The following is a 17,334-nucleotide window of genomic DNA, read 5'->3' on the forward strand; positions in this document are numbered from 1 at the left end:
CCCCTTTCAGACACTGGAGCGTCCTCCAGATTTCAGATTACTGGAGTGTCCTCCAGATACCAGCCCTACGTAGGTACATTTTCTCAGAATACCAATGAACGCAAACTAAATAATCACAGAAACAAAGCAGACAGACAGACAAAGACAATAAGAGCGATCGATCTTACCTCCAACTGGGCCTGGAATGGGTCCAGAAGCAACTCATTTCCTGGCCAATGCACCAAAATGTTGGACTAGAAGTCCAATCATCAGGGAGGAGTTGCTCCAGACACCACTCACATGGGCGCAATTGATGCAAAAGCAAGAGGACTTTTATTCTGTCAAGACAGGGTCCTTCAGGTTAGGGATATGAAGGACATCGATAGCTGTTACACCCCATCTTTTAAAGCGAAAAGCCACAGACACAAGGGGGGACCTGTAGGTTGTTTTCCAACTTATTGGATTGGCTTATTCAAAGGGTTACTAGCAGTGATTGGTCTATTCCAGGGCAGGAGAATAGCTGCATGGTCAGGTGATAAGGGAGAGCATCTGTGGTCCATCCTGACCTTTGGTTCAGTGACTAAATCAATACATCAGGAACTGAGTCAACATCTGTGGGTTGTATTTGCCTCTGTTCCCAAAATGGAGTTACGTTTGAAGATTATTCACAAGGACACAGGGGGATGAGCTGTCCAGCGTGTGTGTGTGTGTGTGTGTGTGTGTGTGTGTGTGTGTGTGTGTGTGTGTGTGACTGTCCCTTTTCCAAGATAGAGTAAGTGTAAGGTTTTAGAAAAATGTCATAGGGTTGAGGGGGGCTTACAAATGCATTTAGAGTCTTTCAGTACCATGCCCAAGAATATGAGAAGCACTAATTGAGCTACATGGAAGGAAGAGAACAGAAAGTTAGGGTGTAAGAAAGAGCAGTGTATTTTCAACAACTAACAGGTCACAGAAGAAATAAAACAAAATCAGGTCAGTGAGCAGGGAAACCAGCAAGAAAGGGTGAGGAAGAAATGGAGGGTGCATGGTGGACTTCATCAAAACACAATACATACTGATATGACATTTTCAAACAATTAAGATGTTAAACCCATGGCCAGGTTGGTGGCCAAAACCTCTAATACAAACAATTGGGAAGCAGAGGCAGGAAAAATTTCTATAAGTTCCAGCCCAGCCTGGTCTACATAACCAGCTGCAGGACAGCCAGGGTTCCATAGAGAGAGCCTGTCTTAAAACAATAAAAAAGATATTAAACCCATAAAAATAAAAAAAGATAGCAGATGAAAAACCTTGAAAGATCAGAAATTGAAAATTACAGGATAAAGTGGGTGTGACGTTAGGGTGTAGTATGGCTCAGAAGAAGTAGAATACTGAAGGTCCTGCCATCACTCCTAGCATCAAATGTAAAAGGAAACGAAATGTATGTACTGAGCTCTCTTTCACTTAAACTAGGTTGTTGAACAAATACTAACATGTAGATCTTTGGAAAAGTCCTGAAAGGCAAGACCATCACCCTTGAAGTTGAGCGCAGAGACTCCACAGAGGCTGTCAAGGCGGAGATCCAAGACGAGGAAGGCATCCCACCAGATTAGCAGTATCTGGTATTTGCTGCCCACAGATAGAGCATGGCTGCACCCTGGCCAATGGCCAAGCACAGAAAGACTTCCACACATATCCTGTTTCTACCCCTATATGGTGAAGAAAGATGCTTAAAAGAAATCCCACACTAACTCAGAATTGAGACTAATAGACAATTATTTATTTAGGTGTAGGCTCACAAATCAAAATTCTCTCCTGGAACGGAGAACAGAAAGAGAATCCCGCAGCCAGAATAAATTTTTTTTCTTTTTTTATTGCTTTAAAAATACTACCAACCAAAATTCCACTTCCTCCCCTCCTCCCACTTTCCTCCTGCTCCCCCCAAACACACTCTCTCCTACCCACTCCAGTCCTAAGAGAGGGCAAGGATTCCTGCCATGTGGGAAGTCCAAGGCCCTCCCCACTACATCCAGGCTAAGCAAGGTATCCATCCAAAAAGAATAGGATCCCAAAAAGCCAGTACATGAAGTAAAGACAAAGCCCAGTGCCATTGTCATTGGCCCCTCAGTCTGCCCCAACTGTCAACCACATTCAGAGGGACCAGTTTGATCCCATGCTCCTTCATTCCCAGTCCAGCTGGAGTTGGTGAGCTCCCATTAGCTCAGGCACACTGCCTCAGTGGGTGAACTCCTTGTGGTCCTGACTTCCTTGTTGATATTCTCCCTCCTTCTGCTCTTCAACTGGACCTTGGGAGCTCAGTCCAGTGCTTCGATGTGGGTCTCTGTCTGTCTCCATCTGTCACTGGACAAAGGTTCTATGGTAATATTCAAGATAGTCATCAGTCTGACTATGGGACAAGGCCAGTTCAGGCACCCTCTCCTCGACTGCCCAGGGTCCTAGCTGGGGTCATCCCGGGACATGGACTCCTGGGAACCCCTCCAGAGCCAAACCTCCAGATGCATGCTTTACATAGGCATAAATAGTATAAGAGGCCACGCCCCAGTGGACGGTTAACTCAAAGGCTATTGGCTGTATGATTTCCTACAGCACTGTAGTGGTATCAAAGAGCCATCCCTTTGCCAGTTTATTCACAAGCACAACAGTGACAAAGCCATGCACTGCTGTCCAAAAGTACTGCCCACACCTGCAGCCCTGTGCAGTTGACTGCCTCAAGAATGGTAGCCACACCAACAACCTCATCCCAAGATAGTCAAACAATGCTGGGAATTTATTTGGTCCAAGATCCCCAGAAACAATGAAGATTATTTTTTTTCTTACCTGAAGCATAAGGACTAAGGAAAGTGATGATAATAGATTGAGCTAGAGACATGGATCAGTGTATAAGAGCCTGCCATCACCTTCAGGCCTGACTCTGGTCTACATTGCTCAGTGAGAAAACTGCCTTCTGTAGTTATCCTCCGACCTCCATGCAGGTACTGTGACACATGTGAGTGTCACTCATAAAGAAAAGAAGTGTAATATATTATTATCACATACATGCAATTTAAATACATAAGTGTAAATAAAGAAATAAGTGTAATTTAAAGTTGGAATGGAAAGTACACATTTCCAAAAATAACAAACAGCCAGAGACAGCAGTGCACATTTGGAACCCATAACTGGAGACTGGGAGGAAGAGGATTATAAATTTCATTCCATGCAGATGTACACAGCAAGACCCTTCACAGAAACCTTCAAACATTTTGAATATGGAAAGTATTTCACATAAAAAAGTGAAAAAAATAAAACATTTGTATTTTTAGGTGTATTATTCATACATGTCTACTATGTGGTAAGAAATCTGGTTCTGACAAAGATGAGGACAGATGAGACAGACACAGATGGGGTTATAGAAATGTCATCCATCAAATATTGACTGAAGAATCTACTGCCGGACCTAACACAGTATTGGGGAAGTCAGAGCTGGTGCCTGAGGAGGGCAGTTCCCCTTCCTGTGGGGCTGCTCCAGTACAACCCTGTCGTGGAGAGTTCCTGCCTCCAGACGCCACACCCTGTGCCTCCTGTCCCTCCAGGCAGTCTCTGTTGTTCTCCCCCTGAGCACGGTGGCAGCCTAAGGGAGGAGACGCCATGACCTTCACCTTCACAGCCCTGCTCTGTGTGGGTGAGATGTGGAGATGGGGAGGGAATACCATCGTCTAGAAATGATGCTGCCCCACCGCTCAGCACTGGCCCATCAGGAAAGCCCTGGGTCTCAGGGGACTGAATGGGGAGGACTTGCTCAAGCCTCAGAGACAAACCTCTCACAGAGAACTCTCTTCCAGGACTGACTCTTGGCCTTGGGACCCCAGTGCTGACAGGTGAGTGAGTGTCTGCAGATGTCCTGACCTGCAATTCTCATCATCCCCAGGAGCCCTGCCTGGGAGTGAGGATGGAAACCACACACGTGCGCTGGGGGTAATGAGGGGTTGGGAATGGGGTTGCAGTCTTAGGATGGCTGTCCTGAGTCCTAGCTGCTCTTTTCTTGCAGGGGCCCTTCCTAAGCCTGTCCTCAGAGCACAGCCACACTCTGTGGTTTCCAAGAAGAATAATGTGACCTTCTTGTGTGAGGGAGCCACAGGAGCCAAAGAGTATAGAATTTATAAAGAGGCATACCAAAATCTACGGCACATAGAGATTTCACAGAACCCTAAGAACAAGAATGAATTCTCAATCTCAAAATTAGACTATCACCATGCAGGGCAATATCGCTGTCAATATCAGACTCTTGATGGATGGTCAGAGTACAGTGACTCCCTGGAGCTGGTGGTGACAGGTGAGAGGAGACAGTCTGTTCAGTAAGTATGTCCACCCCCTCACAACCGGGGAACATAATGAGACTATCGACGACATTTAACTGATTCTTCCTTCTCTCCTAGGATTCTACAGTAAACCCAGGCTGTCAGCCCAGCCCAGCCCTGAGGTGACTGAAGGAAGGAATGTCACCCTCCAGTGTGATTCACAGCAGGCACATCACTGCTTCATTCTGACTAAGGAAGGGCCACAGCAGCTGTCCCGGACACTGGACTCACGGTGTAACACCTATACTGGGCAGCTCCAGGCCCTGTTCTCTGTGGGCCCTGTGACCTCCAGTCAAAGGTGGATATTCAGATGCTACAGCTTTGACAAAAACAGCCCTCAGGTGTGGTCAGAACCTAGTGATCCCCTGGAGCTCGTGGTCCCAGGTGAGGAACACTAGCCTTTCCCTGGAATGATGCTGAAATGATATAGGTACTCAGACAGGCCTTGGCGTGTGGTGTGTGTGAGGATCCAGGGCTCCTGAGTCCATTAACACAGAGCATGGACGACAGTGGTCACAAGATACAGAATCCAAGGCAGACAGTGACAGCAAAGCCCAGGAGATCCAGGACAGATGAATCTTCATGGAGCCTTGTGTTACTTTGGATCAGCTCAAGTACCATCATCCACAAGACACAGTAAACCCAGAAGAGAGGGAGGAGCCAGAGCTTCAGGACAACAGGAGAACAGGGCCCACAGAATCAACTAAGCAGGGATCATGAGGGCTCACAGAGACTGAAGCAGCAACCACAGAGTCTGCATGGGTCTGCCTTAGGCATATGCTGTAGTTGTTTAGCTTGTGTTTTTGTTGTTGTTTGTTTGCTTGCTTGTTTCTTGGTTTGTTTTGGAGTTTCACTGGGTAATCCTGGTTGTTCTGGACCTCACCCTGTAGGCCAGGCTGGCCTTGAACTCACAGAGATCTCTGTGCAGCAGCCTCCTGGTGCTGGGGATTAAAGGAATTCACCTTTACTGACTGGCGAGTTTGGTGATTTTGTGAGAATGATAAAAACAGGACTGGGGAAGTCTCTGACTCTTTTTCCTGCACATGAGATCTTTTTCCTACTGAAAGAATAAAAGACCCCTACCTAGTAACATTAAGTTAGCAGCAATAATGAGCCCAGCCGCCCCCCCCCCATAACCCACAGCTGGCCGGCTCTCATGAGAAACATCCTGTCCGCTTGAGACCCTCAGGACCCTCTCAGGACCTGCAGCTAGCCGGCTCTCATGAGAACATCCCGTTTGCCTAGGGGAAACAGGATGCCTATAGCCAGCACATGTGCCCAATTTAGGATATATCAGCAATTCACAGGAGAAACAATTCCCCCTACGAAAGATCCCAGCTTAGCTGCTGTAACGTCATTCCATAAGGCTTTTGACGAACAATGTAAATGCAGAGTGAGGTCAGGGTTCCTGGCTGCAAGGCAGAATATAGAATCAATTAACAGGAAGCCTGTTGCCATACATCTGGGCTGGGAAAGGAAGAACCAAGAAAAAAACAGGATATTTGACCCCATACATCTATTCTGGGAAAGGAAGAACCACCTGTGCCCCTTGCCCATTCCAGCTGACCAATAACCATGCATTTGCTTCTGTAATCTGCTTCTGCTACCCTCTTTCCTATAAAAAGACTTTCCCCCAGTCTGCAGGCGCGCAAGCCCTATGAAAGACTTGCTGCCCACAGGTACCTGTGCTACTCAATAAACCTCCTGTTAATTGCATCCTGTGGCCTGGTCTCGGAGTGTCCTGGTTCTGGGGTCTTCATCAGAGAGGAAGGTCCTCTCTGGGGATCTTTCACTACTACTGAGTTGTGTTGTCCACCTTAATATGAGGTGTGTGACTGGTCTATTGCATGCTGTTAGGCCATGTTGCATTAATATCATGGAAAAGGCTGCACTTTCTGAAGGGAAATGGAACAGTGGATCTGGGGAGAGAGGAGGTGAGGAAGCTGCTGTTGGGGTGTGTTGTATGACAGAAGAATAAATTAACAAGAGAAGAAGTGCCATCCAAAGTGACTTTCCCTGTGCCACTGTCAGACAGACTCACCTCCTTCTCTCCTACTTCCTTACAGGGACCCTCCACAAACCCACCATCAAGGCTGAGCCAGGACATGTGATCACCTTCCGAAGTCCCATGAACATCTGGTGTCAGGGGACCCTGGATGCAGAAATCTATGTTCTGCATAAAGAGGGAAGCCAAAAACCCTGGGGTACACAGACCCCAGAGAAGCCGGAGAACGAGGCCAAGTTCTCTATCCCTTCTGTGACAGTCCAACATGTGGGACAATATCGCTGTTACTACTACAGTTCGGCTGGCTGGTCAGAGCACAGTGACACCCTGGAACTGGTGGTGACAGGTGAGGGGACAAGAAGGGTCTCAGCACCAGGCTCTACTCTCAGGAGTATTCCCCTCCCACAGTCTAGCCCTGAAGAACATTGTGTCTGTGTGAGCACATGTAACAGTCTGCGCCTTCTGTCCTAGGAATCTACAACAGTAAACCCCGCCTGACAGCCCTACCCAGCCCTGTGGTGACCTCAGGAGGGAACATGACTCTCCAGTGTGTCTCATGGGGGGGATATGACAAGTTCATTCTCACCAAGGAAGATCAGAAGTTCCTCAACTCCGTGGACTCACAGTATATACACAGTACTAGGCAGTACCAAGCCTTGTTCTCTATAGATCATGTAACACCAGATCACAAAGGGACATTCAGATGTTATGGTTACTACAAGCAGACCCCACAGCTGTGGTCAGTACCCAGTGACCCCCTGGAAATACACATCTCTGGTGAGTCACCTCCAACATTGAGCAGTCATTTCGGACATCCAATGCCCTTTGCCATGGAAGTGTCCTACTGGGTAGTTGAAGATAAAGAGTAAGAAAGGAAGAGCCTGGTTTCTGAGCCAGAGCCCCGCCCCTGGGTAGAAGTAGTGACATGTGCAGGGCAGAATGGGAGAAGATAAGTGCTTGGTAAAATCCAGCTCCTCCATCACTAGCCTGTCACCTTTCCTCTAGGCCTGTCTAAGAAGCCCTCCCTGCTGTCTCACCAAGGCCATATCCTAGATCCTGGAAAGAGCCTCACAATGCAGTGTTGCTCTGACATCAAATATGACAGATTTGCCCTGTACAAATTGGGGAGAGCTGACTTCATCCAGAAAGATGGCCAGTGGACTCAGTCTGGTCTCTCCTTGGTCAACTTCACACTGGACTCTGTGAGCAGCTCTACTGGAGGCCAGTACAGATGCTATGGTGCACACAACCTCTCCTCTGGGTGGTCAGCCTCCAGTGACCCCCTGGACATTCTGATCTCAGGTGAGGAACTAAATAGATTCCCTCAGGCATCAAACTTTTACTAGGGCTCTCTTTGGGGAATTTAGGAAGTAATGGCCGGGATGAGGGACAGGGAACTTATTTACAATAGATGCAGAGACGGGGAAGTAGGAGGAGGACTCCGGCAAAGAAAAGAAAGAGTCCTAGATGTTCACTAAGATCCAGGTGTTGTGTCAGCTCAGAATATTGAAGGCAGCCTCTCATCATCTCTCTTTTCTTTAGGACAGTTTCAGGTCATTCCTTCCCTCTCGGTGAAGCCTAACTCTACGGGGTCTGGAGACAACGTGACCCTGTTGTGTAAGACAGCATACAGAGTGGACACTTTCATTCTGTCCAAGGAAGGTGCAGCACACCCACCCCAGAGACTAAAACAGAAGCTCCAAGTACAGGAGTTCCAGGCAGAATTCTCCATGGGTGCTGTTACCTCTGATGTCTCTGGCACATACAGGTGCTATTGTTCTCAAAACTCTTCTCTCTACCTGTTGTCATATGGCAGTGCCCCTGTGGAGCTCACTGTCTCAGGTGAAGTGACCCTGAACTGGCATGGTGACTTAAGATGCAAACACTAGGAGTGACCTTGACATGGTGAGATCAAAGGGACAATAGGAAAGTTATTCAAAAGGCACTATGCACTATCCCTGCCATAGAAGTGAATCCCAGTAGCAGTCTATCAAATAATGTCCTCTCCTTCCTCTATTACAATCTAGGTTTGGAGTAAACAGCATGAAGCTCTTGGGGAGGTTACAGAGCAGATGTAGAACAGTGAGCAGAGTCAGGATCTCTTCATTAGCACCGAATCCTCACACTCGTGTAATGTCAGGACAATTTATTCTACTCTTAATTTTCTGTTTTCACTGGTGTTTCACAGTGGTGCTGAAGGAAATAATAAGAATAAGAGATGGAACCCAGCTATGCCAAGGAAAAAAGATTCATTCCAGAACTTTATTAGTTTATAGGATGAGAATGATGGGTATTTATATTAAGTGAGAAAGCAGAACACAGAAAAATCCCTTAGGTCATAAGCCCACATCGTACTCTTATGATCACAAGATCACTGAAGACTATCAGCCCATCCTAGAACATGCCCAAACCCAAGACATTTGAATAAAGAAAATTCAAACTCAAAGCACTGAAAACATAAAGGCCAAATTCTGTCCGGGGAATGTATGGGAATGAATGTGGGCATTCAATTATCTTAGAGACATTTAGTTATCTTGGGGACATTTAGCTTCCTTGAGGGAATTTTGACCATCACTAAACTCTGTAACTTTTTTGTCCACAACCACAGGCTCAGAGAAACGGGATCACACCGTGGAGAATCTCATCAGGATGGGATTTGCTGTCATGATCCTCATAGTCCTTGGGATTCTGGTCTTTGAGGCTTGGGAGAGCCAGAGACAAAGCCAATGTGCAATCCGGATGTAACCAGAAGAGAAAGAAGTAAATATTTCATGAATACAAACCCTGTGAAATAAATCTAATGATCCAGATTTTCTGTAAAAATCCAGTTCTTACTCTGAGGAACTGCTGTGAGAGAATGTCCAGGGAGCAAAGGTGTTTTGCATGCAGAAGAAGGTGTGAGTGTTGGGTGCAGAGGAAGTTGTGAGTGTTGGATACAGAGGAAGGTGTGATACTGGTAGGTCCATGGAGGGAGATGTGTCATGGTCTTGATATCATGATGTCTAGAGTAAACTCTAGAAATTGATACTCTAATAATTGCTATATTTGAGGTCAATGGAAGGGGTATAAGGAGCTAGGATACCACATGAAACCTTCCAGCCCAGATGCTCAAGGGTCCTTTCCACTCAGTGCACAACACTAGTTCACAGAAAGTTATACAAATGGTGAAGGGAATAGGTTGCTGGTGGAAGCATGAGGAGAGTCTATTGTCCCCTGCTGGGAAACTATAGTGGTTTAGTATTCATGTTTTAAAAATAAAACCTGCCTGAAAGTCAGAATGCAAGACAGCCACCCTAGTCATCTATATAGGTTAGGCAATGGTGGCACACAACTTTAATCCCATCAGCCACACTAATTAGCCATAGGACTGGGATGTGGTGTTGCACATATTTAACTCTTGCACTAAAGAGAAATATAAGATGCAAGGAGGCATGTCGCAGCAGTCTCGGTCTGAGGATTTATGGTGGCAGGATCACCCATTAGGTCTGAACTAGTAGTAAGAGCTAGTGCTGGCCACTTTGCTTTTCTGATCTTCAGCTTGATCTCCAATATCTGTCTCTGGGATTTTATTGTTTGTGCCACAGGAAACAAATAGTTATCAAGAGTTCAACCATTACCAATACTTCCTAACACTTCAGACCCTTCTGCATGAAGCTGTGGGAGGAGGAGTGAGCAATACCAAAGTGAACCAGAAAACAAAGGGCTGGATAGATCCAGCAGAGATAACTAATATCTGTGAAATTATAGACCTCCTCATATATCTAAGTCAGCAAACTACATGCTGGGATCATGGGAAGGAAGTGACCATGTCAAGAGTCCCAAAATTTGTTTCCATGTATTGTCTCTCGGGAGAATAGTTTCAGGTTCTGAGGTCTCGTCTCATCATTAATCAAGAAAATGCCCCCACAGATATGACTACAGTCTAATCTCATCAAAGCACACTCTCAGTTGAGGTTCCCTATTTCCAATTGATTTTAGTCTTCATCAAAATGACAAAAACCAACCAGTGCCCTCACTCACCCCAATGTATATTCTCAGAAATAAGAATCCATGTATGAACCCTCCCATGTTGTTGGACTAGTTTATTCTCACACTAACCCTGAAGGAAAGGTCATTGTCCTCATTGTACCCCAAGGAGGGGCAGGGGGAGATTATTACCAGCTTCAGTTTGAAAGTGAGCAGATGATATTCTTGCACCTTACACTGCAGCCAGAAAATTTGATTCCTGAGCTGAGTGCATTGAGACAGGACTTGTAGTGTCATGTCAGAAACTCTGGAACAGATAGAAAAGAAAGAGAGGGAAAAACACAGTGAAGAGGTTTGGAAGCAGAAAAGAGAGTAGAGTATCTTTCTGGGCCAAAAATTGAGAAGTCAGAGGAATAAGGAAATTGCCAGTTTCAAACCACAAGCTCAGGCAGGACGGAAGTCAGATCCCCAGTGAGTCACTAGGGCTTGCATAACTGTTTCTGCTATGGATTGCAGAATTATGCAGTGAGAGACCAGAGAGTACTTCGTAGGTCAACCCATCAAAGATGCAGATCTCATGGAGATAGCCCTTATTTAACAGGGCAAGAAGGAATATTGACACCAGAGATGCACATCTCATTAACCTATTCTAGCAAAATGATAAGGTACAAAATCTGAATGTGTTAGCTGTCCTCATTGCAGATTTGGTGTGATGAGATCTTTCCCAACATTACAGTTTGGGGATCCTTCACACAGCATGGTAGTGTTAGTGTTACACCAAGATATTATGTTGTTTTTTGCTATTGTGAAGGGTGATGTTTCTCTGATTTCTGTCTCACCTTCTTTATCATTTGTGTATAGGAGGGCTACTGATTTTGTTGACTTGATTTTGGATCCTGCCACATCACTGAAGGTGTTTAATAGCTATAGGAGTTCTATGTTAGAGTTTTTGGGGTCACTTATATATACTATCATATCATCTGCAAATAACGAAAGATTGACTTCTTCCTTTCCAACATGAATCCTCTTGATCTCCTTTTGTTGCCTTATTGCTATTGCTAAAACTCAAAAACTATGTTAAAGTGATATGGAGAGAGTGGACAGACTTGTCTATTTCTGATTTTAGTGGAATCACTTGGAGTTTCACTCCATTTAATTTGATGTTAGCTGTCGGCTTGTTATATATTACTTTTATTATATAAAGTTGTTTTCTTCTAGTTCTTCTGGGTTAGGATGATCAAGTCTTCCTGTACTGTGACCACTGGGTTCTGGTGTTACCATGCTGCTTTTTAGGTTGTTGAAGGAACTCTTGCATTGGTGCCTACCCATCTCTTCCTTCAAATGAGGCCAGCAGTGTCTTTGCATCTTGGTCCAATCCTAGCTGTGGCTGTCTGAGTATTTGGGAGTTTTTCTTGGTCTGCTCTGTACTGTCAATGTCTGTCTCATAAAGCCTCTGAGGTCTCTAGACACCTGCTCTATTGGTCTTCTCTTCTGGTTTGCTCTCTTGGTGCTCTCTCTTAATCACCTCAGTGTGGTAGCATGCTCTTGGTCCCCTCAGTATTATAGCAAGCTCGCAGCTCTTAGGCAGTGTGTGGTTAGTACCTTGAATGATGTGGGTTTTGGGGGAGGCCTAGCTGCAGGAACCTGCCTGCTGGCTGACTAGAAAAGGTGAGGAGTTGGTGAAGGGCCCCTGGGTTTTGTCCTACTGGGGAGATCCTAGAGAGTGGAGCAGGCAGACATGTGGCTGTTCACTCACCTCTTAGGTTCCCTCAGTATTGGAGCAATCCAGCTTCTTTATGTAGGTATTTAGTGCTATGAAATTTCCTCTTAACACTGCTTTCATTGCATCCCACAAGTATGGGTATGTTGTGTAGTCATTTTCATTGAATTTAGGAAATCTTTAATTTCTCCTTTATTTCTTCCTTGACCCATTGTGATTAAGGTAACTATTGTTTAATTTTCATTTGTTTGTGGAATTTCTGAAATTAGTGTTGCTGTTGAATTCTAATTTTAAGCCATGATGATCTGATAAGATACATGGGGTTATTCCAATATTTTTTATCTATTGAGGTTTGTTTTGTTACCTAGTATGTGGTCAGTTTTGAAGAAGGTTCCATGAGGTGCTGAGAAGAAGGTATATTCTTTTATGTTTGGATGGAATGTTCTATAGATACCTGTTAAATCCATTTGAGTCATAACATCTATAAGTTCCCTCATTTCTGTTAAGTTTCTGTCTAGCAGACCTGTCCCATGGTGAGAGTGGGGTGCTGAAGTCTCCCATTATTTTTTTTTTTTTTTGGTTTTTCGAGACAGGGTTTCTCTGTGGCTTTGGAGCCTGTCCTGGAACTAGCTCTGTAGACCAGGCTGGGCTCGAACTCACAGAGATCCGCCTGCCTCTGCCTCCAGAGTGCTGGGATTAAAGGCATGCACCACCATCACCCGGCTGAAGTCTCCCACTATTCATGTGTGGGGTTTAATGTGTGTTTTAAGATTTTGTAGTGTTTCTTTTCCATATGAGGGCCCTTGTATTTGAGGCATAGATGTTCAGTATTGAGATTTCCTCTTGATGGATTTTTACTGTGACTAATATGAAATGTCCTTCTTTTGATTAAATTTAGCTTGAGGTCTACTTTGTTAGATATTAGGATAGTTACAACCACTTGTTTCTTAAGTCCATTTGATGGAAATTTTTTTCCCAACCCTTTATTCTAAAGTGATGTCTCTCTTTGAGGTTGAGGTGTGCTTTTTGTATGCAACAGACGGATGGATTCTGTTTTTGTTTCCAATCTGTTAGCTTGTGTCTTTTCGTATATGAGTTGAGTCCATTTATATTAAAGGATATTAATGACCAGCGATCACTAGTTTCTGTTATTTTACTTTTTGTTGGTGGTGATGTTATTTTGTGTGTTTTTCCCTTTCCTGGGATTTGCTGCTGTGACATCAACTATTGTCTGTGTTTTTAAGGTTATAGCTAACTTCCTTCAGTTGGAGTTTTCCTTCTTCTACTTTGTGTAGGGCTGGGTTTGTGGCTAGGTATGGTTAAGTCTAGTCCTGTCATAGAATATCTTGCTTTGACCATCGATGGTAAATGAAAACATCACTGGATATAATAATCTTGGCTTGTATCTGTGGTCTCTTAAAGTCTGTAGCACATCGGCCCAGGACTTTCTTGCTTTCATGGTTTCGATTGAGAATTCGGGTGTAATTCTAATAGCTCTACCTTTATATGTTACTTGACCTTTTTCCTTTGCAGCTCTTAATAGTCTTTCTTTATTCTGTATGTTTTGAATTTTGATTATTATATGGTAAGGAGACTTTTTTTTGATCCAGTGTATTTGGTGTTCTGTTAGCTTCTTGTACCTTCATAGGGATATCCTTCTTTTTGTTGGGAAAATTTTCTTCTACGATTTTGTTAAATATATTTTCTGTGCCTTTGAGCTGAAGTTTTTCTCCTTCTTCTATTTATTCTTATATTTGGTCTTTTCATAGTGTCCCAGATTTCCTGGATGTTTTGTGTTACAGATTTTTAGGATTTAATGATTTTTTTTGACCAGTGAATCTGTTTCCTCTATAGTATCTTGAACCCTTAAGTTTCTTTCTTCCATCTTTTCTATTCTGTTGGTTATGCTTATCTCTGTACTTCCTGTTTGTTTACTAAGATTTTCCATATCCAGAATTCTCTCTCTTTGGGTTTTCTTTATTGCTTCTATTTCAAACTTCAAGGTTTGATTTATTTTCTTCACATGTTTGAATTGGTTTTTTTTTCTTGGTATTCTTGGGGGTTTGAGAGATTTATTAATTCTTTGTATTAATTAATTTTTTTTTGGTTTTTCTAGAAAGGGTTTCTCTGTGGCTTTAGAGCCTGTCCTGGAACTAGCTCTGTAGACCAGGCTGGTCTCGAACTCACAGAGATCCGCCTGCCTCTGCTTCCCGAGTGCTGGGATTAAAGGCGTGCACCACCATCACCCGGCTAGTTAATTAATTTATTATATGTATTAATTAATTTATTTATAATATATTTGCATATATAAACACAGTTTATATAATATATTTTATGTTTATAATTTATTATCATAATCATTTTATTATATTTATAATTTATGATTATAATTTATATTTATTAATTTTTTGATTTATTAATTTTTCCATTCAATTATTTACACTTCCTTCCCTCCTCCCAATCCCCTCCCGCTCCCCCACACCCCCGCTCCGTCTCCCACCCTGCTTGAGAGAGGGCAGAGAACCCTGCCCTATGGGAAGTCCAAGGCCCTCCCCCTTACATCCATGCCTAGGGAGCTGTGCATCCATATAGACTAGGGTACCAAAGTTAGTACATGCCGTAAAAACAAGACCCAGTGCCTTTATCAATGGCTTCTCAGTCAGCCCCCATTGTCAGTCACAATCAGAGAGTCCGGTTTGATCACATGCTCATTCAGAACAGGTCCAGCTGGATTTGTGAGCTCCCATTAGAATAGACACACTCCCTCAGATGGTGGACCAACCCCTCGCGATCCTGACTTCTTTGCTCGTCTTCTCCCTCCTTCTGCCTTTCAACTGGACCTTAGGAGCTCAGTCCGTTGCTCTGATGAGGGTCTCTTTCTCTATCTCTATCCGTCACCGGACGAAGATTCTATGGTGATATTCGAGATAATCATCAGTGTGATAGTGGGGCAAGGACAGTTCAGGCACCTTCTCCTCTGCTGTCCAAAACCTAGCTGGGGACATCCCGTGGACACTTGGGATCCCCTCTAGAGCCAAGTCTCTTGCCAATCCTAAAATGGATCCCTTAATGTAGGTATTTTCTTCCCTGCTCCTATATCCACCCTTCCTCCATCTCCACCCTCCCACTCCCCCAAGCTGTTGCCAGTCCTTCCCTTCTCCCTTCCCTCTCCCCCTCTCCCCTTTCCCCCAACCTCACCCTGACTCCTGCCACCACCCAAAATCCCTTGAACTGGAAGTTGTCTGTAGAACTTAGCATTTGCTTATTATGAACAATTGATGACTTGATTTAAAAAAAAATTCACAAAACTGTTTGAAGGGGAAATGGAGTGTAGAAGTTAGTTTTATGACTGGAAAAAAAATTCACCATTTTCATTCTTCAGTTGACACCTTACTCCACTGGCATGCACTTCCTCCGCTAGTATCTTCACCATGGGGCTTCTCAGAATCCAAAGGGTCATTATCCCTCTAATTCTCATGACAAAAATGCCATCAGATATTGATCATTGATTGTCCTTGTCCCTTTTATATGCACTCCACTGTAAGGTATTACCATCGTTGGAGTTTATCTTTAATTACAAAAATTAGTAATAGAAAACTCTGATACAAAAGCCTCCTTCATGAAATTTCACCTTCACATGACACACCAATGACATAAAGATAACCTCAATGTTTCATTGTGAGACCCAGGAGTCAGAAAAGCTCAACTGCTTCAGGAAAGAAGCTCAACCTTCACGGAGCCTCCATGGAAACATGCATGTGTGTAGATACTTTTCCATAGCCCCAAGGAACAGAACCAACATGACTCATGCCTGCCTCATTATAATTAAATCCAAGAGAATGAGCATGGAACCATTGCTGGGGATGGACAGCTTCATGCCTACATATCAGCTGGTGTGGTGCCTGATCTCTGACCCATGAAATGCATATATCATAGGGGATTAATAAATGTCACAGGTGCCTTACTCAATTGCAGGGAAAAGCACTATGTGCTTGCGAAATTATAACATTGTAGTAATATATTAAGGACACATTGCATCTTCTGTTTTCTTAGGAGCCTAGTGAAGTTATTTGTCTCAGTTTCCAAATGGAACTCAAAGCCCACAATCAGGAGGAGGACTCACTCAATGCCAGACAGCTTAAACTTAGGAAAACCAGTGCTGTTGGCATGGCTTCAAACCAATTCTCCTTAAAATATTTGCTGTTGCCCAATAAAAAAATTTTGCTAAGAATATTCATTATTTGACTCTCTCCCATTAAACAAGAGACCTTCAGAGAGAGCTTGCAATGAGGCATCAATATGTCAAAGTCAAAATTAGAAAATTGTCAAGAAAATACAAAGGCCACCTGTGATGAGCTTCTTGGTTAACAATTTGACTGTGTCTGGAATCAACTAAGAAAAAAGCAGATGAACACCTCTAAAAAGAACATTTTTATCAGAATTTTAAATATTAAGTTAATTAATATTATATATACTGGTGGTTTGTCTCAGTGTATGTCTGTCCTGGTGCCTGTGGAGGTCACACGTGGTCATCAGGTCCCTCAGACTGTTGGTATGGATGGTGTGATGCATCAAGTGGTTGCTGGAAGCTGAAACAATATCCTCTGGAGGTGCATTATGTGTGTGTGTGCACATGCATGTGTGGAAGGGTGTGGACATGTGTGCTTCATTCACAGAGACTAAATTTTGGGAAATGTGTTCCCTTGAACTTAAAAATAATTTGATCAAAAGTCAATAATCAAGATCTGAACCTACTTGGTAAAGGATAGAAAATAACTCATTTACCAAAATATCAAAACACTAGATACAGTGTGAATGTACAGGGGGGTCAAACAAACATAGAGCCTGCACTTAAGATCCTGTCTCTTAGATTCCACCCAATACTGATGTAGAGTCAAGACAGAGACTCTTACATTTCATTATGAGCTGATTGTGAAAAGCAACAGGCATTGTCCTCACCTGGAAAACTCTGGTGGACACCCAGGTTTAAAGGACTGACCCAGCAACGTCTATCTGACTATGTGGTCAGCCACTGTGGTGCCTGTGGAGTGCGTTGGAAGGGGGCCATGGGAAAAGGTTGATAAAGACACTATCATGACACTACATCCTGGGGAGTTCCTATCCACCAGCAAATGTGATGTCTCTGCTGGACCTCTACATCTAACACATCTGTGTCAAAGAGGACACGCAAAAGATGCCATGTGTGGCTGTCAGGCATCTGAGGCAAGTTCATCACATGGAGTTCATCTCATCAGGCCAAGAGCTCGTGTATCATTTCACCTAGGTCCATAGAGAAAAAAAGGTCACTGCGGGAAGAATTTTGGCTT

At 43.9% G+C, this 17,334-nt stretch overlaps 1 protein-coding gene across 2 annotated transcripts; it reads left to right on the forward strand.

Moving 5' to 3' along the window:
• Nucleotides 1–3,443: 3,443 nt before the first annotated feature.
• Nucleotides 3,444–9,102, forward strand: LOC142832327 (paired immunoglobulin-like receptor B). Of its 2 annotated transcripts, XM_075942753.1 has the most exons (9): nucleotides 3,444–3,640; nucleotides 3,801–3,836; nucleotides 4,007–4,291; nucleotides 4,395–4,700; nucleotides 6,383–6,667; nucleotides 6,793–7,098; nucleotides 7,327–7,623; nucleotides 7,864–8,163; nucleotides 8,930–9,102. In XM_075942753.1, exons 1-9 carry the CDS (start codon nucleotides 3,607–3,609, stop codon nucleotides 9,064–9,066), a joined length of 1,986 nt encoding a protein of 661 aa, XP_075798868.1. In that variant the 5' UTR covers nucleotides 3,444–3,606; the 3' UTR covers nucleotides 9,067–9,102. The 2 variants fall into 2 exon arrangements, with proteins under 2 accessions (XP_075798868.1, XP_075798858.1); XM_075942743.1 differs by lacking the exon at nucleotides 3,444–3,640 and having other exon boundaries at nucleotides 3,653–3,836.
• The last annotated feature ends 8,232 nt before the right edge of the window (nucleotides 9,103–17,334 follow it).

Source organism: Microtus pennsylvanicus, chromosome 1 (genome assembly GCF_037038515.1).
Source record: "Microtus pennsylvanicus isolate mMicPen1 chromosome 1, mMicPen1.hap1, whole genome shotgun sequence".
Classification (NCBI taxonomy): Eukaryota; Metazoa; Chordata; class Mammalia; order Rodentia; family Cricetidae; genus Microtus; species Microtus pennsylvanicus.

What these genes read in the sequence shown, in the direction of transcription:
- LOC142832327 (XM_075942743.1), top strand. Translation starts at nt 3,743, where the DNA reads ATGGGGAGGACTTGCTCAAGCCTCAGAGACAAACCTCTCACAGAGAAC. An exon ending in TGGGACCCCAGTGCTGACAG is followed by an intron (nt 3,837 to 4,006) that starts GTGAGTGAGTGT and finishes CTTTTCTTGCAG; the next exon opens with GGGCCCTTCCTAAGCCTGTC. An exon ending in TGTGGAGCTCACTGTCTCAG is followed by an intron (nt 8,164 to 8,929) that starts GTGAAGTGACCC and finishes CCACAACCACAG; the next exon opens with GCTCAGAGAAACGGGATCAC.